We start from the raw sequence: 23,996 nt of genomic DNA, 5'->3' as shown, positions 1-23,996 counted from the left end.
GAGGACGTCACTCCAGTCCCTCGGAATGCATCGCGGAACGCCGCATGTGGCTGCCCAACAACCTGCTCAGGCATCTACCGTGCTCGCTGCAGTCACTTGACATCACTAGCAGCGCGCAATCTGCGAATGACTAGAGTCGGCCAAAGAGGGGCTAGATAGCAGCGCAAAGGGCGGTGCCGGCGGCCGTGATGTGGTGGGCGAATGGAAGGCTGAGGGCGCGACATGCACCTGCATAAGCTATGAGCTGCCCCTCAGCACCGCGACCTGGCCAGCGACACAACTAACTGCACTTACGACGCCCTGCATACATATCTCAACACTTGGGAGCTTAGATAGAGCTCCATCTTGACTCACCTCTGCGCGCCCATCCAGACTTCTCTGCATAACGCGCTGAGGGGCCCCATATCTAGCGTGCCGCGTGAAGCTCCAGCCCCGCGGCTCAAACAACAGCCACAACGACCCTCCCGACGATACCGAGTGACTACCAGAGATAGGCCCCGATAACGCGCCGAGTCAGGAACAAGGCACCAGTGTTGTTGTGTATAAGTGTCTTGCTGTGCAAGCACGCGCCCGCCACCTCCACGAGTCCTGGTCACGGAGGCGCATGACGCAACGCCCGTCTAGCATTCATCCCAAGTCACCCGCCGCCGTCCTCATCCGTCGCTACCCCCACAACCTCTCTCGCGCCCACGACACCTACCACTTCCTCACGACTGAGCTAGCGCTCCAACAGACCCTTCCACACGCTCCTCCGCAGGTTATATGAGCTCATCGCCCGACAACGCCGCCGAGCATACGACGCCCGTCTCCAACCTCACCTACTTGCACAAGCAGCAGCGCAAGGGCACCAAGGTACAGGACACACCACAAGCACGCGGCCGCAACACGTCGAGAAATGAGTTGGGAAGAAGAAATAAAGCGGCCGGCAAGGTTACGCGCATATACCCGAGAGAGATGTACGTGAAGCAGCACCACCCTTCCCTACATGGAAGGGGCGATGGTGACTCTTGTTCGTATTCAAACGCGACTGACTGTCACAGAACCAAGTCACCTTCGTCAGCCAAACGTCTGTCATCCACGTCTCCACCCACAAACTACCATGCCACTACGTCTCCATTACTATCGGCGATCGGTGCCACTCGAAACACGGCCGCACAATACACCAACGAGTGGGCCAAGTCAGTTCCCTTCTTTCCAAACTCCGGCTCCCCGGGTAATGGGGGCATCGCTATAGCCAGCTCTCCGCCTACCTTTCATAACTCGCCTGGTGCACGAGACGGGCTGTACGCACCACAGGCCATGTCAAACTCACCTCCAGGTGCACGACCCCTGAGCCACCCCAACCAATACACCAACTTTGGTGGACGCGTACAGAACTCGCCTGGAAGAGACCGTAGAGCATCTGTGTACTCTCAACAAGGCGTTCGCCCGCCCTCACAGCAGTTCATGCCGAACCCGCCTCTGCCGCATCAACCTCAAGCACACTACTATGGCTTGCCAAACATCGACTTCGGCCTCAACAACGGCCAGTCCGATGGCATCCAGCCAGGGGAAGGAGGCTACTTCTGTGGCTTCGATACTCTGTCCATGGCAGGAGACGAGGCAGCTCGAACTACAGAGAACGTGCTGCTTGTTGGGTCGCAAGGTGGGCTCGATGTCTTCCGGGTTGAAAAGAGCAAGATGGACATTGTAGGTCGACTAGAAGGACTTCGGGGCGCTGTAATAGGCGCCAAGATCTTGCCTTGGATCTCGCGGCACGATCCCTTAGCTGCTTCCCGTCCACTGATCGCGCTTATCCTCCACGGTCCGGTCGTGAAAGACAGCAGAAGCTCTAGTGGAAGCGGTGCATCCTCTGTGGCTGACGATTCGGCGTCTGAGTCACCTAGTAGGCCGTCCTCACGACATGGAAATCAAGAGGGGCAAATCAGTGGTTACCAAACTACGGTCGAAGTTTACTCACTGAAGGAGAGGCGGAGAATGGCTGTCCTGTATCGCACTCCCCTGATACCTCTCACGAGCCCAATCGATAGCCCCATGTTTCAGCCTCCACCTCCAGTAGGCGACTTCGTCATTGATGCGAGGGGGAAGTTTGTTGTTGTGGCGTCTGGTGCAAGTGGAGAAGTCTTCGTATTCGCGCCTTACCACGAAGGTCACTCTGAGTATGCAGAGCGATTCCGCTGCATCGGTAAACTGTGGACATCCGTTCAGAATCGGGAACGGGCCATACATTCAGGCGGTTCCAGTGCCGTTGACGGCAGCCATGACGAGATTCCTCCTGAGAAGTATGGCTTGCCTGTGTTTTCGCTCTCCGATCGTTGGCTCGCCGTCACCCCACCAGCGTCAAGCGCGCTCTACCCTGTCAACGGTATAGCCCTGACTTCACCTTACTACGAGCGCGCTCCGGGCCTTGGGCACCACAGCGTACCGCCTCAGCCATCTCCCAACTGCGCTGTCGATGTGCCCAACGAAGCAGGCTTGATCGATAGACTTACCAGGGAGGGAACACAAGTTGCAATCAAGGGTGCACGTTGGGCCACTGAGAAGGGAATGCAGGCTTTCAAGAGCTACATGAACAAGGGCCAGCAAGGAGCTAACGTGCCATATGGTCAAGATCCCATGCAGCATTACTTTCCACCGACCCATGGCCACAACCAGACTCAGCCAAGACAAGAGGCATCTGTGATCTCCGTCTATGATCTGCAGAGACTGGCAGACGCAGAGGAAACGAGGAATAAGAACGCACTTCATCCGGTCGCCACTATACCCGCGGCTCTCGGTTGCAGCTTCATGTCATTCGCCCCCAGCGGTCTTATGCTCATGACTGTGAGCAAGAAGGGCGACTATCAAGATGTTTGGGACCTGAAGCGCATGAACTTCCGAAGAGCACGTAAGACGTTAAGGGAACAGCCAACAGGACCTTACGTACGACAAGTCGCTCGCTTCACCAGAATGACTGTTGCGAACGTCATCGATGTTGTTTGGTCTGCCCCTCGAGTCGACAAACTGGCTGTCATCACGGACAAGGGAACAGTGCACATGTTCCCGATGCCTGCGTCGGCCTTCCAATGGCCACCAGCTCGGCGCATTCGTCCAGCTGCACCAGCCCCACCAAAGGATGTCGCGTCCCCCACAGGTCCCGCTGGTGTGATGAACTCAGCAATGCAAGCTGTCAATAGCGCTAGGCCTTGGTTTGATGCTGTTCGCGCTAAGAACAGCGTCGGCGGAACTCGATTCAGTCTCAGTGGCTTGGGTGTAACCCCTGCCGCTGGCGCAAAATCTGGCAAAGCCGTCGCTGCCAATGTAGGCAAGTCAATCAACAACATCCGGCATGCCGGCGACAACAAAATGACACTTCCGTCATCGCCTAGCGGTATCAAGCCTTACAGCGTACGCTGGCTTTCTGGTAGAGGTCGTGGTTCGATCGCACTAGCGTCCGGTGGTGTACTTCAGATCTGGAGGGTGCAGATGAGAGCTGCGACAGGCAAGGGGAAATCATCGCATACTGCATCCATAACCAAGAAGAAGACAGTGGAGTTCGGACTTGCTCCCATCTCGGATACCGCACTACCACCCTCCGTCACGGAGCAACTGTTCCCGCAACCTGGTGATCTCGAGCCAACACTTGACTGCTACGGTGACTGGCTTCCTCGCGCTTTGCCTTCTCGCAAGCCTACCGTGCCATCTCTCGCACCACTCAGCTTCTCCGAGATTGAGACGAACCCTCCTTACCAGCCCTTCTACACCGACAAACGTGTCACGCGTTTTGTCTACTCCAGACAAGCACCCGAGGTTCAAGAGAGTAGCAGCGAATACCAGCCCTCGTTACCGGCACTTATCTCCGATCTCCATCACGAAGATAGCTCGCCATGGCTCTTTGGTGAGACCGTAGAGGGAACACGTATCTCCACGCCAATCACTCAGGCGTATGACTCTGGAGAGGATGACATCACGGGCGTTGCCGCCAGGATCGAGAACAAGCTTGTTCTTCGAGACGGCGAAGAGGAGGTAGAGCAGGTTGTCGTCACCACACGACGTCGGCGCGTGAAGAAGGAGGGTATCGACGGCGACGAGGAGGGTTTCTTCGAGGACGATTGCGAGGTGTTGGATTTCGCAGAGGATAGGGTATGAGCGTGTACAGAGAGTCGCTTTGCTTGTCTGTCATTCAACATGTCCTTCCACACATCACCCTACGTTCGCTACCACATTTGCATCAGATCGGGCGTTGTCATCTTGGGTAAGGCGCAGCAATAGGCGCCGGCGTTTCTTCTTTTTGGGTCAGGAGGAATTCGCATCATTAGGATACCACGCAGCCGACAGCGGCCCTCGGCTTGCAACATCAATACACAACTTAGATAGCCAATAGATGGATCAGGAATATCAACCAAGCTTCATTTCTAAGGATGGATGAGGTTAAATGACATGCTTACAGTCTAACCTTGCTTCGTATATAGCCGTCTTTACTCCACGATCGTGTCTTTAACTCCGTTATCCCCGTCCGCCGACTATCTCCACCGTGCTGGATGGTCGGCAGCGGATGGTCGGGGGAAATACTAGGTTTTCGAAAGAGAATCGAGGGTGCTCATTGGGTCCATCCGCGTCTGATTTGCGTGGCTTTTGCACTACGTAGACGTGTTGTTACTGTCCGGTCAAGGGGAATGCATGCTCACGGTCCTGCAGCCGCGCACTACAGCAGAATGTGCAAGTGCTTTATTGCACTTTCGGTTGTTTAGCTGTAGGTAGCGTGTGGCGGTGGAGCTGGAGCATGAACCTACCGAAGAAGCTATGCGTAGTCTTAGAGTTTAGGGTTGTGTGTGGAAACAGAAGGCAGGAGTTAGAGGCCTGGACCAAAAGATATAAAGAGAAGGCTACAGCCGCCAACAAGACAGTATCAAGCTCACATCAGCACGAAGAGAAAAATCAGCTCTATATCAAACAGTCCGTAACTGAACGAAGAAACATCAACATGTCTTCTACCGACCAGACCATCGTTCTCATCACCGGCGGTACGCAAACACCTCCCTACTTCCTACTCCATACCTTCTTCCCACCTCTCCCCCTCTTCTGTTCACTCCATAAATTCCTCTTTCAAAGCTTTACTAACAAATCATCCCAGCAAACGGCGGCATCGGTTTCTCCCTCGCCACCCAACTCCTCGAAAACGCCAAATACCTGATCCTCCTCGGCAGTCGCTCCGCTGAGAAAGGCGCAGCCGCTGTGAAACAGCTCCAGGAGAAGAGTTTGCCTGGAAAGGTGGAGTTGGTGCAGATTGATGTGAGCGACGAGGATAGCATCCAGAAAGCGAAGGATGTGGTGGAGGAGAAGTATGGTCGGTTCGTCTACACCCATTCCATTCCCTTGTTCATCTCCATCTCCAATCCTACCCCGGTCCTCCCAAGCAGAATTCAACCCTCCCTCACCCACTAACCTCTCCACCAGCATCGACGCCCTCGTAAACAACGCCGCCATAACCGGCGAAGAACCCGCCTCCTCCTCTCTCGCCACGCGCATGACATCCGCCTTTCTAACAAACGCCACGGGCCCAGCCATCATCGTAGAAACGTTCGCTCCCCTCCTCGCGAAAAGCGCGGAGATGGGGAAGACGCCGCGGATTCTGAACGTGTCGAGTGGAGCTGGGAGTATTGGGCTCAGGAGCGATAGGACGAATCCGCATCAGGCTATGAAGAACGTATGGCCCCCGCTCTTTCAATCGGCTGTTTTGGTAAGATTGGTGTTGCAATTGGCGTGGAGTTGGGGTAACGGTGAGGCCTTTGCTGATATGAAACCAGTTGCCATATCGCAGTTCCAAAGCGGCACTGAACATGCTTACTGCGTGTCAGGACTATGAGTATGGACCCAAGGGGTGGAAGGTGTTTTGCTTCTGCCCGGGGTTCACGGAGAGTAACTTGGGGCCTAGGGTACGTTTTCTTACTCCCACTTTCACTTGTTGATGCGCGTGGGGTTCAAGGTTGTTTGCTGACATGTCAGATAGAACAAACCGGAGCATGGGGCCAAGCCTACGAGTGAGGGCGCGAAGCCCATGGTTGCTATCTTGGAAGGCGAGAGGGATGATGAGTGTGGGGGGTTCTTGAAGGCGGAGGGGGGTTGGCCTTGGTAGATGGGTGACCGTGGTCTCGGGATGGGCAATATGCACGTAGTTTGGGAGATGGTGAGTAGTGTGAGAAAGTGAAAGGGGTATCTGCATTTGTTCCTTCATATCTTCGTTCCACCACTTATCCTTACACACGTCGCCTTTTGCTTAAATCAATCCTGCTCATCTCATTGCCTTAAGAACATCTTATAGCTTGAGCTATCTGTGACCTCCTTGTACGGATATCCGATATCCTTCAAGAAACTGACCAACTTGCTACTATCCTCCTCTTTGCACTGTATGCCAGCCAGGATCTTTGCAACGTCGCCACCGTAGTTCCTGTAGTGGAAAAGACTGATGTTCATACCCGGTTGCAATGTGTTTAGGAACTTGTACAAGGCGCCTCCTCGTTCAGGGAATTCGAACATGTACATATGCTCGTCGGCGGCGTTGCTGCGCCCTCCGACTAGGTAGCGGATATGTGACTTTACGAGCTCGTCTTGAGAGAGGTCCTCGGCAGTCATGCCTTCAGCGGCGAGACGTTCGATGAGGTCGGGTAGATCGCGGGCCCTTGTCGCCGCCTTCAGTTCGACACCAACGAGGATCTGAGCTGACTCAGGGCCACAGTAGCGGTAGCTGAACTCTGTGACTGCCATAGGGTGGATGACGGAAACGAGCTTGGCAAATGAACCAGGTTGTTCGGGAATAGTGACGGAGAGGATGGCTTCTTTGTTCTCACCAATAGCGGCGCGCTCGGCGACGAAGCGAAGACGGTCGAAGTTCATGTTTGCGCCGCTGGCAATGGCGACCAGACCGCGGTTACGATCTGGTGATGGGTTGCGACTGACCCACTTCTTCAGACCCGCCAGGGCAAGCGCGCCTGCAGGCTCAACAATGGAGCGTGTATCTTCGAACATGTCTTTGATGGCTGCACATGTCTCGTCTGTTGTGACTTGGACCACCTCATCGACGACCTCTTGACATATCCTGAATGTCTCCTCTCCCACTGTCTTGACCGCAGCTCCGTCAGCGAAGAGTCCGACGTCCTTCAGGAAGACGCGCTTTCCGGCTTTGAGCGATTCGACCATGGCGTTTGCGTCGTACTGCTCCACTCCTATGATCTTGACGTGCGGTGCTATCCGCTTGATGTATACACCAGTTCCGGCGATGAGTCCACCGCCACCCACACAGCAGAAGACGGCCTTGAGGTCCTGCAGGTTTGTCTGTCGCAGCAATTCCATGCCGACCGTACCCTGACCTGCAATGACATACGGGTCGTCGAATGGCGGGATAGACACAAGCCCATGCAGCTTCTCCAATCGCGCAGCCTCTGCCTTTGCAGCGTCGAAGTCAGCTCCATGTAGGATGACTGAGCCGCCTAGCCGTGAGACGTTCTTGTGCTTGATGTCGGGCGTTCCTGAGGGCATGACGATAGTTGCGGGAATCTTGAGCTTGCGCGCAGAGTAGGCCACACCCTGCGCGTGGTTTCCGGCACTACAAGCGACAACACCCCGCCACCTATCCTTGGGATCCAAATGTGCCATCTTGTTGTATGCGCCGCGCAGCTTGAAGCTGAAGACGGGCTGGAGATCCTCGCGCTTGAGCAGGACATTGCATTCTAGCCTGTTGCTGAGATTGGTTGCGTGGGTGAGGGGCGTTTCCTGTACGACTTCGTAGACGCGCGAGGTGAGGATGAGGCGGAGGTAGTCGGGGTAGCCGTTGGGCAGGAGGAAGGCGTCGGGTATGACATCGTTGGTTCGCGAAGACGTCGATTCCGAGGGCGGACTCGGGTTCGCGCTGTACTCGGTTAGGGCGAGGCCGTTCTTGGGTGTGCGGGGCGAGACAAGGCCATTGGGACCGTTGTCGGGCGTCGTCGGCCGTGAGTAGTCGGGGACCGTCGTCATGGTGGTGTTGTGCCAGAAGTGCAGCTTGTTGAGCGTGTCTTTGTATTTTTTGGGCGAGTCATCGGAGGCCCGGTCGGCCTGCATCGGAGGCAGGGGTGCGTCTAGCGTCATGGGGAGCTATGGTGGGGTAGATAGCCTCCAACCTCCCTACTTCATCTCATCTCGCGTCGGATGGCGAACCCTCCGACATGTCGCGCCCAACATCCCCTTTTGAACTGTTTCCTGTGCTTCCTACGCGTTTTTCTCGTGTCGTATGCTTCCGCCGTCGTCTGCATCTACTGGTTTCGTTTGTCGCCATGTTTGCTCTCGATACCTCCTGACGGTCTCCGCGTCATCCTCTTCTAGTATCTGGCGTCGAGAAGACACGCCACGGACTCCAGGCTCCACTGGCGCACACAATGGCTAGCATCTATACGCCCCCCGTATGCTTCACGGCCTCGCGCTGATGCTCCAATGCGCGCGCAGGGTGACGGCGTAGTCCCCGAGGGAGGCTGCAGTAGTCGGCTTGTTGGGGTGGTCCTGAACGACTAGGCTGTCCTCTTCCAGCTCCGTTCTGCATATACGGGTGCGTTGGCAACCTGTACGATGACTTGCAGGAGAAGAAACGGAGAACGTTGCGGACGAGCCTACGCGAGCGGCTGGGATTTCCCTCATTTCCGTCGTTCGAGCTTGCTGTCGATGCCATTGGAATGTAGGGCGAGGTGGTTTGCCTGTGGTGGTTGAATTGTAATCGGTGGTCACGGTGGCGGTCGATTGTTAGTGCGGAAAGGGCTGAAGCTTTGCCCGTGGCTCGATCTGAAGTTCACAGTGTCACGACCCACAGCAACTCGTTCTTGTTCAACTCAACTCAACCTTCCGGATTCTTCTCTACTGACAGAGCAGACTTAGCCAGGCTATCTAGAGCTGGAGGACCGCATCTATGTCCGCTCTGTCTGCATACCTCGAGTGGCAGGATAGGTCGGCCGCCTTCTGTACGCTCGAGCGGAGAAGGCTTCGCCAGCTACTAACGAGAACAGGATCTCCAGTACTCTTGTAGTGAGCTTGCTGTCGCGCCTCTTAATGCTCTCCAGGTACTCGAATCGTTGACGCGTTGTTCGCGGGCTTGACTTCGAAAATAAGGCGGACTTGACCTCATTGCCGACTATCCTCCGCTCGACCTCCCCCGCAATCTCAACACACTACTGGGCCGCAGGTTCGAGATAGCTCTTGTTGGTCTGCTTCAGCGTTCATGCAGTACGCGCTGCACTTCAATGGGAGCCTGGGCGTTGCCGTGATGTTTCAGCGGAGCGATCCAATTCCCCGATGCTCGGACCAAACACCCTGCTCTTGCAAATCGCCTCTCCATCTGCCTCTTCAACCACGCTCGAGAGTGTTCTCTTCGATTGCTTCAGTACTATAGAGCTGGCCATGAAGCGAACGACTCTCTAGGTATGCGCTCCCACACCCTATGAAGGGGCGGCCTTGCTGACCGGACACAATCTTCAGGCCGCATCGAAGGGTTCCTATACGATACCACTTGCCTTCTCTTTACCAGGCATCGACATTCGACCCTCTTTCGAAGGACCATTGTGATCGACGTCGCGCTTTCTACCCCGACCGCCATTGCACCGCAACTGCCACCAACAACAGGCACAGCATCGTCCGCCGTCTTACCCCCGCGGAGGAGGCAAGCAAAGAAGTAACAGCTGGGTTCCAAGCACCGGCGGCTTCAGCGGTCGTACTCGTCACCACGGGAGAACTCGAGCACTTGCGCCGCATCTACGGAACAAACAACACAAAATGTGGTCGCCCGGACGGACTGTTCACAGGTCACGAGCGTTCCAGTCGAGCAGCAAGGTGTTGCTGCCAGCACTTTTACCTCCAATGCCCCTCCGGTGCAAGTGCTGGAAGATGTCCGAGAGCCATTGCTTGGAAAGCTCCCTTGCATGGGTACCAGGATCGAACTTCAGACGGAAGGCTCGCACAGCCAGGTGGCCTCCGTCATCTAAGAACAGTTGGTTGTTGATCCATTTCTTGACGAAAGTCTGGTGGCAAGGAGCGTCGGTACCGAAGATCATCCTGCCTGTATTGCGGCTGGCTCCGAGGTGAATTACTTCTTCTTCGTAGTCGAAGCCAATTTCGAACCGTTGTGCTAATCTGTTCTTTGAGTTGGGTTCGCAGTGGACCTTGAAGTCTACCAGGTTGTATCGGTCCTCTCTTACAGACGTGGATATGGCCCACACGTTTTGAGACCTTGAATCTATCGGCATATGGTTGTCGTACCGAAACACGAAGGTGTTCTGGAAGAAGACGTCCTGGACCATCTCGCCCCATACGCGGCAGACCTTACGAAGACCGAGAATCTCAGGAATACTCGTGTGGGGCCTAGCATCCTTGTCCCAGACCCTGCCGGCACCCCTAATGTGGTTACGATCGATTGGAAGTACGAACCTGCAGCGGAAGGCTTTAGGAAGGTCGTCTAAACGCGTATTATCCAGCGCCATGAGGACAGGGCCTTCGAACAAGCCAAGATGCTTGATGATCTTGTTCAGCAATTCTTGTGGCAGATCGGATATACCCTTCGCAATCATTCCTCCATACACGCGGCTTTCTGAGATGTATGACGGTGCATCGCAGTACAATGGCAATGCCTCATTGCCGTAGCGGTCGGTCGTGAGCAAGTTTTCTTCACCAGGCGGAAGAGTGTAGAAGCTGTCAATGCCGCTTGCGGCACACTCCGAACGCGAAGGCCAGCCGGGGATCTTGCCTTCGAGATAACCCCAGTGGGGGAAAAGGCAGTCGTAGTCGCCTGTTAGTCCAGGACCGCCGACAGCGAAGGGTCCATATAGCTTGCCCCACCATGGTGCTTCTCGGTAGAAGGGAAAGAGCTCTTCGGATTTCTGGTACATTGCGTCAATCTCAAGCGATCGTTGAGGAGACGTCAAGAGCATCAAGAGCATGAGCTGCGCGAGTGTAAACCCGGGCTTGGTGTTTTCATCGCTAGAGGCGGCATCCCACGTCTTACGCAAGTACGTGTCTGGGGTGGACATCTCCCTAACGAACCAGGAGACGTCCTCGGCGCCGATGGACGTAAGCCGCAAACCTGGAAAGCGGTTGTACACTTCTGCGACCTCGCGTCTACCGTCGTCTGTATCTCGCCAGATGCGGAAGGCGTCGTCCAACTCTTTCTCGTTTGCTAGCCACGCGTTGTAGGTCATCGCATGCTGCCCATCTCTCCAGACGCGTTCGTCTGCTGTTGTAGTAGGGCGGGGAGGCTTGTGCGGGGTCGCGGTGTCCGGCTCGTTCGGGTCGACATGAGACGCTGTATCTGTTAGCGACATATCGGTCTTGACCGGAGACGACTTACGGGGCAGCATGGGTCGGGAACCACGCTCGCGAGCCGCGAGCCTAACATACTCCAGAAGGCTGCTCATCGTTGCGTTTGGCTTGAGTCCGGGGAAGTTGTTGAACTGGCTCGTTCGCGAAGGACGGGCAGCAACCAGGCTCGGGGAGATGGGTGCTTGATGATCGGACGTCTGTGGCGTGGGAGTTGCAAGAAGTCAATCCCTTCGGCGACCCGGAGAGGAGCAAAGTTGCGGCCGTAAAGCGATTGTATACTGTACGAGTTGCCTGGTGGCTGTCTGTGCGATGGAGATAGCCAGATGTCGCGACGACCTGGGCTTTGAAACCTGGTGGCGGGACACGAGGAGGTTTGCTGTTGTCTTCCCGGCGTCAGATGCTCTCCTGGGTGGCCTTCTCGGTGTTCGAGGTGTTCCTGAGTTTGCTTTGAGAGCCGTCAGGAGTGCTTCCTGAAGAGGGCGTGCCTGGTGTCGCAGTCGTCCTCGATCTGGATCGGCGAGGAGGAGTAGTCGCAGATGTTGCAGGCAGCGCCGTTGTCGTTACCGGTATCTTCGCGAGCCCGGCGCAGGTGTGCGAGCCGATGAGAAGAGCTGTTGTCGTGGCTGTCGCCGTCTTTAGTCGTGGCTAAGATCGCGATGGTCGAACAAAGCCGCGGAGGTGGCCGATGGCGCGGAGGTGCTTATAAACGTCTCGAATTTGTCGCACTTGTGCCGGTCACAATCTACGTGGAGAGAGCTGTCGGCGCAGTGTCTGAAAAGGAGGACGTGGTCGTGGGTGGCTGTTCGTGTGGTGAAGCTATCAAGAGTTCGGAGGCGGAAGTCGTCGTGAGAGACGGACGCAGACAAACATCGAACTTGGTCGCCACGCTAGAACGTCACTGCAGAGTTCAGACGACGACGGGTTTTCAGAATCATTAAGACAACACAGCCTGCATACAGCGACACAGATCATCAGTCGAATACTAGGCGCGAGGCTTGCAACCCGGCCCCTGGCTTCTTCTACATCACGCACGCACGATTGGTCTGGAAATAAGACTTGCGCAAGAGTGCTTCTTCCGACTAAGCTGCAGCATATCATTATACATGCCTTTGCGGCGCCCAGTAACCAACGCCTCCTCCAAGCGGTTGCATTGCCGTCAGGTTTGCCAAATACCAAGTCTATGTACCCTGAAGACCATCGCGTCACAAGTGCTCTATATCTCCTCCTCCGACATGGTCTCTCTCTCTATTTCAGGGACAGAATGAAGGATGAGCCAGGAGGAATATCGGTTGAGCTCCAATCTGGGTGCTGGAGAAGGACGAAGAACGTTTGGATCGTTACCTCGCTCCATATTTCGGGGAGAAACCACGATGTCTGCTCATAACCTCCAGTGAACTGTATACCCCGAATGAGAAGGCCATTGGAAGTTTGGACAAACATCCTGTTGGGGTCCATCGCCAAGAGCTTAGCATCTTCATCGTTTATGGTCGGCATTTGCTTCTCCCTGCTGAGAGCCAAGTCTATACCCGTTGTCGTACACTCGATGCCAACCTCATGTTCCGTTGCTACGAGTCCCAGATACGTGCGCCGCCACTCGTCGCGATATTCAACTTTGATTGATGCGCCGCGCTCGATGAGTTTGGGCTTGATCTGGCAGGGGAGGAACCACATAGGCTTTATGCCAAAGTCACTTGACTGGCCGTGCTGAAACACCATGGGGCTCTTGTAGAAGACTTCGAGCATGCAACGCGCAAAGAGCTTGTTGACACGGCGAATCCCCAAGACCTTGCGCACCACCTCCAAGCCAAGGGGCCGGACCACCGGCGGGGTGTAGCTCTGGCTTCCTTTGTCTTCAGTCCAGTGTACCTCGCAAGCTGTCAGGGAAATGAAGGCGGGATTTTCGGGAATGGGAAAGCCGTTGTAGTCCAAAACAAGCACACCTTGGATGTGGTTGGCGCGGTGGTGCTTGAGAATCTGCAAGAATATCTCCTCTGGCAGTCTCGAGGAGAAGAACTGGAACGCGGAAGCGACCTCTGCGTCCGTACCTGGCGTCATCGCGTTCGATCTGGGAGTCTCGACGTGCTGATCGCGTTCAGAGTGCTGCCGGCGACTCTGGTGTGGCTGTCGTGGTCTGGCGGGAGCTCGCAGGTTGTCGGCGGGCTCGACGTGGAGATGGCGATCAACCTGCAGGACAGATACCGTATCGCAGATCTCTACTGGCTGTTGAAAAGGCGGTGGTGCAGTTGTCGTGTACGGGAGTCGAGTGCGGGGTGTGCTGATCTGCCTCAGCGCCGACGGGTGCGGTGCACAGCGCCGATGACGCCTTGCTTGCGAAGAGCTCAACGGCTGCGCTTATGATCTGAGAAAGAGAGCGGAGGGCACCGAGGATCGTTTCGTGTGTTGTGAGTGGCGCGCAGATCGTGGTGCGGTTGTCGAGAAAAGTGAGACCCAGACGCACTGGACGAACAACACTGCTACGCCAGAATGTAAGGCCCGAGCGCTATCTCCTGACGATGCCGTCGGTACAGTCGACTTCAGTGTTCTCAGGGATTCGCATGAAACATGATGCGGACATTCAGACGCACTCCGGGCAGATGTCATGAGACGTCAATGTCAATACCCGGAGAATCGAGAAAGACACCTACAACAGAAGTGGCTTGTATCACAAAAGGTTCATGGGCAGGTTTTCAAAGAAGGATAATGGGAGGACATGTCTTCATATTGCTTGGTTTATCTGATACCAAGCGGCCAGCTCCTCCATCGACAAGATGTCTTCTGTCGAGGGCCAGCAACCACAAACGCCGACGCTGAATGCTCATGAACCCGGAGACCACACAAAACCCCTTCATCCACCCAACTTCTCCAATGCACCCTTCGTCGCCTTCTCCATCGCACCCTGGGTCGTCGCCGCCATGGTCAGCGTGCCGTTGCCCAACTGTCCAACACCCCAGAACTTCTGGGACGCTGGCTGGCCCAAGTGGACCGGGAAGGTACCCGAGTAGATCTCGCCCTCGTCCTCCTCCTGGACGACACTGACAGGTGCCTCCCGAGCGATGACGTACTCGGCCATCTCAATCCTGGAACCGAAGTTCGCAGGGTTGCCTCCAACGGCTCGCACCATCTGATGTAGTCCTTTGAAGCCCGCAACTGTGCTCGGGCTGCACTGCTGGAAAGCCGCCCAGCGGAACTGACCATCCGGCTGCTTCGTGTAGACGCGCTTGCCGTCTTCCTTGGCATCCTTGAGGGCGTCGCTGTTCTTGACGCACTGTAACATGTTAGTCAGTCACTAAGTGATATGGAGAGGGGTTAGTACTTACACCAGTCTTAGCACCATACGACCAGTACGTACTGGTCGCATTGACCACGGAAGCCTGATAGTACTCCCACACACCCGATGTAGGCGCTGGGGGAGCAGGCTGTTGACCAGTTGGCGGTGACACGCGAGGACGTAGAGATCCGGTGGTCTCGAAGAAGGAAGAAGGGGGGAACGCGGCAGGACCGAATTCGGCCAGGTCTCGATCCCTCATCTCGTTGCGCGCGGCGAGACCAAGAGCATTGATACGGGGGGCGGTTCTCGCTTTCTCACGGGCGTCGGCGAGGAAGCGTTCCTCGTTCTCGACGAGGCTCTCAAGCATGGAGCGGTCGAGGTCGTGGCGGGCGAGGAAATCGTCTGACTGGGAGAGAGCAAAACGCATTGTGATGATGATGTGAGAGTGTCGTTGCTAAGGAGGGGAAGAGGGACAGAGTTGTTGTGCCTTTTGACCTTGCGCCAAGACTTTGAGCGTGCTAGCGTAGTCAGCCAATGGTCACCCAGGCAATGCTCGATGAGGAATGAGGAAGTGACGGTGAGAGGGGCGGCTTCCGAGCCTCTACCGTTCGGCGGAAGCTTCCAGACACGAGCAGGGCCGTTCTCAGACTTTTCCGAGTAACAATTCGAGGAAAGGAGTTCACTTGTGGAATCTTGGATCACGGGGCGATGCGATGAACGTCTCTGGTTATCCAGAGGTGTCATTTTGCAGCCGCACGGCTATCATGGAGGAAGAGGACATACTGCCTGACTGCAGCTCATGCATTGTTCTAATCTACACCGGCGTCTTCACACCCCTAATCCTGCTCCATGGTATTCTTGAGCCAGATTGCCTGCGCCAACAACCAATCTGGACCTGGCGGAGTGAACAGCAACCTAGAAGGATATTTGAAGTCGACCGTGACTTCCCCAACGCCACGCAATTTGCTGAGAGCACGAACTTCAGGGGCAGTGCGAAAAACTTGCTCCCAAGGTGTCTGTCCTCCTTGTTGTCTAGGGTGGTAGACGTAGACGTGCCGCTCGAACGCGCGGGCAGAGATTAGTACGCGTAGTCTCCTAATCTTCAATTGATGTTGGGAGAAGTCAACGCTTGACCGCGGGAACTGGCTCGTGCCGAAGGTCGAGACGCATATCTCAACGTCGTGGATGAGGGTCTGGAGATCTGGATGGACGCCGCTTAGCCACTTCTGGCCGAAGGACAAGTCGAAGCGGTTCTTTCCAAAGAAGGCCTCTCGCACGACTGGAAACAGCCGCTTTGCGACTAAGCCTATACTCAAGATCTCGAGCATTGGCTTGAGGGGACTCGCCTTGGGAGGCTCAGTCTGTGTCGAGAGGATGCGGGGGTGTGCCCGCAATACAGGCTCCACCCTCCGAGACCTTGTTAAACTTGGCGATAGCCTGTCCTCCTCTACCAGTACGTATTCGAATATTGTGAGGAGAATCTCGGTGGGCAAAGCCAGAAGCCCGCGAGGAGGTTGGTTTGGGCCCGCGGCCGTCGGCGGGGAGATACTCGCGACGACGACGTTGGTACTGCTGAGCTGCTTCGCAGCGGCAGGAGGGAGCGAGGAGGAGGACGGCATCTTCTGTGATGCAGACGAGGGTGGGGAAGTCGAGGTGCGCCGAGGACGTACTGCGATCGGGAGAGGAGGTGCGGAGAGATTACTTTCCGTCAAGGTACTCGATCAGGCGCCGCAGCTGGACTCGAGGATGGTGTCAAATGTGTGGTAGGAGAGCAGAAGCCAGAAGAAGAGAGATTGTGGGTGATGTTGAAAGGATTGGTGAAGTTGGCGGAGAAGCTGCGACTGAAGTTTTCGCGGGCAGCTTTCACAACAACAAACGGCCACTCCAACTTAAGGGTCACTTTTAGCGCCCGGATGGAGCCCGCCCTCAAACGCTTGCAAAGCTACGCGATCACTTGAAGACGTGAGAGAAGAATCTCGGGCTCAAGGCAAATCAAAGCGCCCGGCATTTTACTGCATTCTCCAAGAAGCTCATCCCATTCAACTTGAGAGGATGCACAATCTTCAACGAGACAGCAACTGTCTCCGTAGATCTGGAGTCTCTACTGGTCATCATTTAGCAACAGTCACTCTCATATCACGATTGGATTGCATAGAAGTCGCCATCTACGCTCAGTCAAAGACAAGACGTTCAGGCAGATCACAAGGCCAAGAGGTCATACATGTGGTTCTATTACAAGATACCGTCTATCTGCATCAGAACGTCGAGAGAGCGCGACACGGTCAGTTGCTCCCGATACCAAGCGGATACTCAAGGCACGTCCGGTTCATCTGGGTTCTTCCAGTCGAGCCGCCTCAAACGTTCCAGTTTCTTTGCCTTGGAGATCTTGGTCGAGAAATCTGCAGGATCTTCACCGTAGGACTCCAGTTCGGAGTCTAATTCTGACCAAGGCCTCCTCACCAGAGTGTCGCTACTCAATGGGTGTAGAGCTAGAGCTGGGTAGAGATGTGGCTGATCGCCCCTGCCGCGCCTCCCTTTGGGCTTTGCCAGACACTGCTGCAGCCGTACAGTCTCGGGCGCTCCAAGTGCGAAAGGGGCCTGTACTACCAAGTGGTCCACCCCGCGAAGACGACTGAGAAGGTCGAGTTCAGGCATTTGGAGAAACCTCTGTCGCCCTTCGGCAGGCGTAAGAGATTGTATGCCATAAGGGACTCGCACTTTGATTGTTACTGACCGCAGTGTGTGGCTCTTTCCAATTTCCCTAATCATGCTCTCGGTATTTATCCTCCTCATCTCCTGGTAGGTTACCGGGCCCAAGCCCAAGTAGATGGATATTTCGACATGCGTTAGCGACTCTTGGTATAGTATAGGTACACCCCTGATCCATCGAAGAGGATTCCGTTGAAGAGCCCTTCGGTAAAGGATATTCCCGCAGGTCAGGTCAAAGGTGTTATGTCCAAAGAATACGTCGAAAGCGAAGCGGCGGAGTCGTAGATTCGTCGCAGCTACGGCCAAAAGGTCTCGTAGGGGTGGTAGGCGGAGGTCATTGTGTGTGGGTTGTCCTGAAGTCGCGACTTGAAGTACGGGTTCTCCAGTCGGGTGGTTTGACTCGCTCATGCGGACCGCTTGGCCTGGGAATACCAAAATATACCTCAAGATCTCTAGCATTATCTCATTGGGTATCCTATCGATGCTAGAGCCAGGTCCGGCATGTGCGTTGTTTGGGGTCGGAACCGCGTTGCTGGTCGTCGACAAAATTTGGGAAAAGGTAGTGTGAGAAGTAGTAAGAGGTCGAGGTGCAGGGCATACATCCAACGGAAAGTGCATGTCCGCCGGCGGCACAGACATGCCGACCCGCGGATCAATCACTGTTGGGTTGATGGTGAACCTTGGCTGCTCGTACTAGTTGCTGTCAGTGAGACGTAGGAGGCCGACCATGCTGTTGACTTACAATTTGAGTATCTTCAAGGCGATCTGAGGCAGACGTATCCGAGAACTGGACCCAAGGCATACCTCCTGTATAACCTTGCTGCTGAGGCTCATCCAAGTCGCAAACGTCGTCATCCTCTGGATCCGACAGGTCGTCGCCTCGGTAGCCCGCGAGTAGCCCTCCGTAGCGTTCCTGGAACTCGTCGGGAAAGGAGTACGGCGTGAGCGGTGATAGCCAGGTAAATTCGGGGTCGTCCGTGGTTAAGCCCAACTCAGGGAAGGGGAAGGCGGGGAGGTCTGGCGGTGCGTCGGGAAGATCCTCGGGAGTAGGCGTTGAGACCGGGGTTGCAGCAGTTGTTGTCCAACTAGGCAGCATGGTCGTCGGGCTGCCACCGCGTGGAGTCAGGAGCTCGGCGACCGCCTCATGCTCACACGAGGGGTTGACTGTCGTCAGGATCTGCGCATGTTGTAAGCTGGTGGACTTCGGATTCTACAAGGCTTGACCGACCTGGACCGACTCAGTGAGAGACGTGGAAGCTGTGGACGCGATCACAGTAGTACCTACTGAATGGGATCCTGAATACACTGGCGCCATCGCGATAATCTACGACTTGTTAGTTGCGACGTTCACGTCCGCCGCGGAGGATTGCATACCGTGGCTGTAGAGTTGAAGATCGCGGCTTCGTCCGCAAACGACGCCGGGCCTCGCTGCGAAACCGGGTGGAGATCGTAGCCAGTAGGGGGAAGACATGTTGCAGCGAAGAGTATCAGCAGTAGCAGCAAGTGCGTGCCGACCGCCGCCTTGCCCAGGTGCAGGCGTCCTGGGCCGTACATGGTTGAATGGAAAGTGACTAGAAGATGTCGATAAGTCAAGAGTCGCACGAGAAGCGCTGGCTGATGTCAACCTACCCGAGTCGGAGCCTGTTCAATATACAAATCTCCAGATATAGGTGTCTCGAAGAGGTGGTAGTGGAGTGGGGTCGCAAGCCGAAAACACGTTCAGTGCATGAGCGTATCAGACACGTGCGTTTTCACTTTTCGGTGACGCGTTACATGAAGGCCAAAAAGTCGCCTCCATAAAGAAGACCCTGAGATGCGACTGGTGAGTCACGGCCCACCGAGATCGGGTTCAGCGATCACGGAATGATGGAATGTTTGTCTATGTGTAGATGATCTTTCATCTGCTTCCCAGAACCGATATCAGAGAAAACTGACGCCCGAGCCGACCGTCGATAGGCCCATGTCACAGTACAGATGTATTGTGACCTGCTGCACTCCTCGTTCTATGTGAACAGGTAGTTTGATCTGGGAACTGTCGCACATCAAACTGCGCATCTCACGTCGTCCTTTACATGTCACAGACACCGCATGCAGGTAATCGTAATGAGGAAGGTTGGCACACGGGAGAAAAAAGTGTTGTCATTATCCATGGTTGCTACAGAGTCTAGAAGGGGAGTTGCTCTTACCGAAAGAGTGAAATCAAAGCCCGCTATGAGATGAGGATGCAGTTTGCAAAGCTGCCTCATGAGTGGTCCGGCATCTTCGATCGATATCGGGCAGCTCATAGAGATGCCTAACCGCGTTGAGTTCGTACAAATCCTTGCGATCATCCCGTGACAGCACGTCATGGGAAGTTGCTAAGGCCACCAAGACCTTGAACGCCTCTATACTCCCAAACGGGAAATTATATGCCCAGTAGACGTCGTTCTTCACTGTCGTTGCAGGGAGAAGCAAGCCGATCTTCGGAACAGGGGTACGCCGCGTGCCTCGACGAGTGAGGGCTTACTTTAGTGGCTAGGTAGAGGACGTGCGTAGACTTTGCCTGGCCACGCGACATCGACTTTTCAGACTCATATTCTGGGCAGGTCACCGCAAGATTGGACTCGCTTCTCAAACAGACGACGGCGATTACCTTCACGCCTTTGAACGTACGCAGGATAGCCCATTTGGTAACCACGCCTGTCTGCGAGCACTTCGTGCATTTACCGCGTAGCTCTGCGATTAGCGGGGTATACGATCAGTATCGCACGAACAGCTGCGTTGGAGATACTCTGGTATCTAGCGGCTAGCCCTGAGATCAACAAGAAGACACCGTACGGCAGACATTCGCTCATTTGAGATGCGACACTAATACCCAGCCAGTTGCAACACGTACGCCCGCAGCAGCCACCATCACACACCTCCTCCGCAACACCATGGCCGAGGAACCTTCCAGATTGGCGTCGCGTCAAGACCTGTTGGTCCAACAGCACTTTAACGCCGAGAAGTTCGACCATTTCCTCCCGGGTGCGCCACACGAGGGTGACTTCCGTGCAGAAGCGCTGAAGCCGGAGTCACGACTGGGTGTCTTTCTTCACGACATGTATTCTCACAGGGGCAAGGGAATGAAGATCACGGCCACTGAAATGATCACTCTTACACTCTTGCTGCTTAAGTCTCGGAAGGCGACCAAAGCGGAGATGTTCCAACGTGCTACCGAGCTGCTCCACTTTCAGCGAGGTTATTTCCGAACTCAAGAAGCAATGGAGGCTTACTCCAAACAGCTGATCGCTGCAATGGAAGCTGACATGCTTGAAGAGAATTCCCGATACGAAGTCAAGTTCCCGCCCGAGAGCCATAATCAGCTCCGAACAGAGCCAAGCATTTCAGCCAATATGGAGGACGACACACTCTGGTCAGCCTGGGCAAGTGGAGTTGGCGCTGAGATGACCGAGGAGGAGAAAGATCCGGAGGGCGAGGTGCGCTACGACTACGATTACGGCAAACCCTGGGATGATTGGGCTGAACAAGCCAGCAATGAAATGAACAAACACCAATGTGCAGGAACTGGACCGGAGCAGATCGTCTACACACTACCTCCGGGCATGGAAAACGACATCTTCGCCGAATTCTACGACACACAGATCATGCACCCCAACGCGAATTTGAACACAGGACCTAATCAACATACCGCACGCGATTACTTCAGCGCGCTCCCGGCGGAGATCAAGAGAAAAATCGCCCGACTGGTGCTGTTGTTTCCCACCAAAGTCAGGATCCATGCTACCATCTTCCCTCATGAAAGCTGGCGCCCTGACCATTGGCTTCGGGAATTGAGCCACTCCGAAGCCATGGACCTGACTGTATACAAATTCTCATCACTTTTGAAGATGCCGAAGCTCATGCTTCCTTCCAACACCAAAAACGCTCAGCCTCATTACTACTGGACAATGGAACCTCCTGTAACCATGCTAGCGCTGCTAGCAGTCGACAAAGTCATGCACGAAATTGCGAAGCCCATTTTCTACAGCGAAAACTACTTCGAGATCAAGGATGGCGATTCCTACCCAGAGACCGCTATGGAAGGACATCTCATAGGTGGCGAACAGCTTGCACATCGATTCCTGGAGCTCATGAGCCGTTCAAAAGCATGCGATGGTACCCCTCGCTACGGCCCTTGTCCATTGAATCTTATGCGTAAGGTCAACGTTGACATGGAGATTTATTATCCAGAAACCGACGCACGCGGCGGACAAAAGCCATGGCACTTCGAGCGCATAATCAACACTCTGATTGCGATGCCCTCTCTCCAGAAACTCGTCATCAACGTCGACATGGTGTACGTGAACGCTCTTAGGGAGTATATGCAGGTCGATGAGTCTGTCAATCTGTTTATACAACCAGAGGTGTGGCCAGGATGGCGCAAGCTACCTTGGGCGGCATCCGCAATTCCTGTTGAGAACGGACAGGATGGGAAGTCAGCGGCCGGACTCAAGGTCTTCATCCCCGAAAACCGCAAGGTGCAGAAGTGGCTTCAAAACCTCATCAACATGCCCGATGAGGCGCCAGCGAAGATTGTTCACATCGTATCCGAGGATTGGTCTACCGAGGAGTGTCCTTCTGGGCTGATTACTCAGGGCTTGCAGAAAGCTGAACAGCGCTGGAGGAAGGCCTGCAAGGACGACAAGGTCATGGAAGGAGAAGACGAGAGCACTGAGCATGGAACCGACGGTACTGAAGAAGCTGAGGCTGTGATCAGCGTGGCATAGTGAGTCTAGGTGCGAGTGCAAGCAGCGAAGGGAGGATTGGCGGAAACCTCTGGGGCAAATCTGTAGATAGCAGAAAAAGATGTCCAAGTATTAGAGCTAAGCGTTGAGTACATCGATCGGAAAGTGTAGGCTAGCAACAGCCTCGTAGTCAGCGGTGTTAGCTGTTATTGGACCCTGTAATTCAACCTCACCCTCGCCGTGCAGCCTCTCAGTGCATGTATGCCCAGGTGTCGCGGCTGGACCGCCCGAATCGCGCAATAGGCGCGCGTTGCCCCTGCCATCTTCTTCGTAGTGTGCTGCCACTCTTGTGCGTTTCGCGCCGACTAGGCGTTCGTGGTCGATGTTGCTGAAGGTCCCCACGCCCGGGACCGCGGTTGCACAAGAAGCCGGTGTTCTGCTGGTGGGGTCGTGCGTCTCTGGACATTCGGACATTTCGAAACACCGTAAGCCACCGTTCAGATGCCGCACGCACGCTATCAGCCGGACAGCGTGTTCGCTTCGTACAGAGCTTTCTGCGTTGTGATATCCGGAAATTGCTTGTTCTTTGGCGGACGAGAGGCGAAACTGAGACATTGCCTTGAATCACCCAGGTAGTGCCCACATAATACACCCGCATGCCATCTGACGACCGGACAGTCAGCGTTTCAAGGCCGCACATGAAGGAGGCAATGACAACCTTGCGAAGATCATCGGCCTAGATAAAGAAGTTTGCGCCAAGATTGCAAGATTGCTACTCGGCCATACGTTGCGGATGCCCAGCCCAAAATCCACAAGAGACTCATTGTTATGCGAAGATGACAATGTTGCGTAGCAAGGTGTGTCGGGGTTGGTGAACGACCCACCTGCGGATGACTCTCTTGCTTCGTGCTATGCTATCGTGGCTACACCTTATCTAACTATTAGATTTTTGTAGGTAACTATAGCCGCTAGCTAGTTAGAGTTATTAGGGGCGGAATAAGGTATAAGTAATAGTTAGATTAGATAGAATTATTCTCTATATAGCTTAGCGTACTACATATAGAAGAAAACTAAAATCTAGCTCTAGAATATATTAATAATATATTTATATTTTATTTTTATAGAAACTATAGAGGCGCTAGTACTCTCTCTACTAGTATTTAACGCTAAGTAGCTTAAAGTACTTTTACTACTCTTTAAGAACGCGTTTAAGAATCTAGATATAGCCTTTTTAGACTTTAGAATAGCTAATAATATACTAAGTAAGAAGAGTAACTCTAAGCTAATTTAACTTATATACTACTTATAATATCTTTATATTACGTTCTTAATATAATTTAGAAGAACTTTATTCTACTCTCTATAAGTAGTAATAGTAGTCTAGACCTAATAGTAATATTATATAAGTATATTATAAGTATACTAATATAGTCTAAAAGTACACTAGGTAGCTACGCATATATTATCTATCTACTACTTACTTATATAATATAGAAAAATATCTTAGATAAAGCTATTAATATAAAAGGCCTAAGAACGTAATATTAATATATTTCTAATATAATCTAGTTCTAATATAGAAAGGTCTAGAAATATAAAGAGTATATATTCTCTTTACTTTTCTTAAATATAATTATATAATATTAGAAGTATATTTATATAAGTATTAAGTATTATACTACACTTACTAAGCTACTTAAGGCTTATTATTATTCTAAAATTATACTTAAGGTAGAGAATATACTTAGAAGTCTAAGAGACACTATTATACCTAATAATAGAATAACTTGCTAGAAGTAGATAGCTAGGTACGTTTAATATATATATAACGTATTCTTAATATACTTCTACTAACTTTAAAGGCTCTACGCTGTAACTCTTAGATACTTTATAGGTAGTAAATCTTATAGTAACTAGTAACTAAACTATAAATCTATATACTTCTAATAGTAATATAAAGTAAGAGATACTATAGATAAAAATATATTTATAACACGTAGTAA

At 53.7% G+C, this 23,996-nt stretch overlaps 8 protein-coding genes across 8 annotated transcripts; 3 read left to right on the top strand and 5 right to left on the bottom strand.

The window, feature by feature from the left end:
* Positions 1-762: 762 nt before the first annotated feature.
* J4E84_002974 (uncharacterized protein) lies at positions 763-4,128 on the top strand (the record flags this gene model as incomplete). The annotated part of the gene is made up of 1 exon (XM_049385592.1): positions 763-4,128. The coding sequence occupies one exon, from the start codon at positions 763-765 to the stop codon at positions 4,126-4,128; it is 3,366 nt and encodes a 1,121-aa protein (XP_049246469.1).
* An 835-nt stretch (positions 4,129-4,963) lies between these two features.
* On the top strand, positions 4,964-5,424 carry J4E84_002973 (uncharacterized protein; the record flags this gene model as incomplete). The annotated part of the gene is made up of 2 exons (XM_049385591.1): positions 4,964-5,003; positions 5,114-5,424. The coding sequence occupies 2 exons, from the start codon at positions 4,964-4,966 to the stop codon at positions 5,422-5,424; spliced, it is 351 nt and encodes a 116-aa protein (XP_049246468.1).
* Positions 5,425-6,276: 852 nt separating this feature from the next.
* Positions 6,277-8,103, bottom strand: J4E84_002972 (uncharacterized protein; the record flags this gene model as incomplete). The annotated part of the gene is made up of 1 exon (XM_049385590.1): positions 6,277-8,103. The coding sequence occupies one exon, from the start codon at positions 8,101-8,103 to the stop codon at positions 6,277-6,279; it is 1,827 nt and encodes a 608-aa protein (XP_049246467.1).
* Positions 8,104-9,794: 1,691 nt separating this feature from the next.
* J4E84_002971 (uncharacterized protein) lies at positions 9,795-11,405 on the bottom strand (the record flags this gene model as incomplete). Its single annotated transcript, XM_049385589.1, has 2 exons — positions 9,795-11,293; positions 11,339-11,405. 2 exons carry the CDS (start codon positions 11,403-11,405, stop codon positions 9,795-9,797), a joined length of 1,566 nt encoding a protein of 521 aa, XP_049246466.1.
* Positions 11,406-12,555: 1,150 nt separating this feature from the next.
* On the bottom strand, positions 12,556-13,365 carry J4E84_002970 (uncharacterized protein; the record flags this gene model as incomplete). Its single annotated transcript, XM_049385588.1, has 1 exon — positions 12,556-13,365. One exon carries the CDS (start codon positions 13,363-13,365, stop codon positions 12,556-12,558), a length of 810 nt encoding a protein of 269 aa, XP_049246465.1.
* A 790-nt stretch (positions 13,366-14,155) lies between these two features.
* J4E84_002969 (uncharacterized protein) lies at positions 14,156-15,005 on the bottom strand (the record flags this gene model as incomplete). Its single annotated transcript, XM_049385587.1, has 2 exons — positions 14,156-14,575; positions 14,628-15,005. 2 exons carry the CDS (start codon positions 15,003-15,005, stop codon positions 14,156-14,158), a joined length of 798 nt encoding a protein of 265 aa, XP_049246464.1.
* A 1,883-nt stretch (positions 15,006-16,888) lies between these two features.
* J4E84_002968 (uncharacterized protein) lies at positions 16,889-18,841 on the bottom strand (the record flags this gene model as incomplete). The annotated part of the gene is made up of 3 exons (XM_049385586.1): positions 16,889-17,374; positions 18,030-18,464; positions 18,662-18,841. The coding sequence occupies 3 exons, from the start codon at positions 18,839-18,841 to the stop codon at positions 16,889-16,891; spliced, it is 1,101 nt and encodes a 366-aa protein (XP_049246463.1).
* A 1,361-nt stretch (positions 18,842-20,202) lies between these two features.
* Positions 20,203-22,035, top strand: J4E84_002967 (uncharacterized protein; the record flags this gene model as incomplete). The annotated part of the gene is made up of 1 exon (XM_049385585.1): positions 20,203-22,035. One exon carries the CDS (start codon positions 20,203-20,205, stop codon positions 22,033-22,035), a length of 1,833 nt encoding a protein of 610 aa, XP_049246462.1.
* Between the last annotated feature and the right edge of the window lie 1,961 nt (positions 22,036-23,996).

Source organism: Alternaria hordeiaustralica, assembly GCF_023758085.1.
Source record: "Alternaria hordeiaustralica strain BMP 2776 chromosome Unknown scaffold_4, whole genome shotgun sequence".
Taxonomy (NCBI): Eukaryota; Fungi; Ascomycota; class Dothideomycetes; order Pleosporales; family Pleosporaceae; genus Alternaria; species Alternaria hordeiaustralica.
Note: the sequence above shows the minus strand (reverse complement) of the source record. Positions and strands in the feature narration are given on the sequence as shown.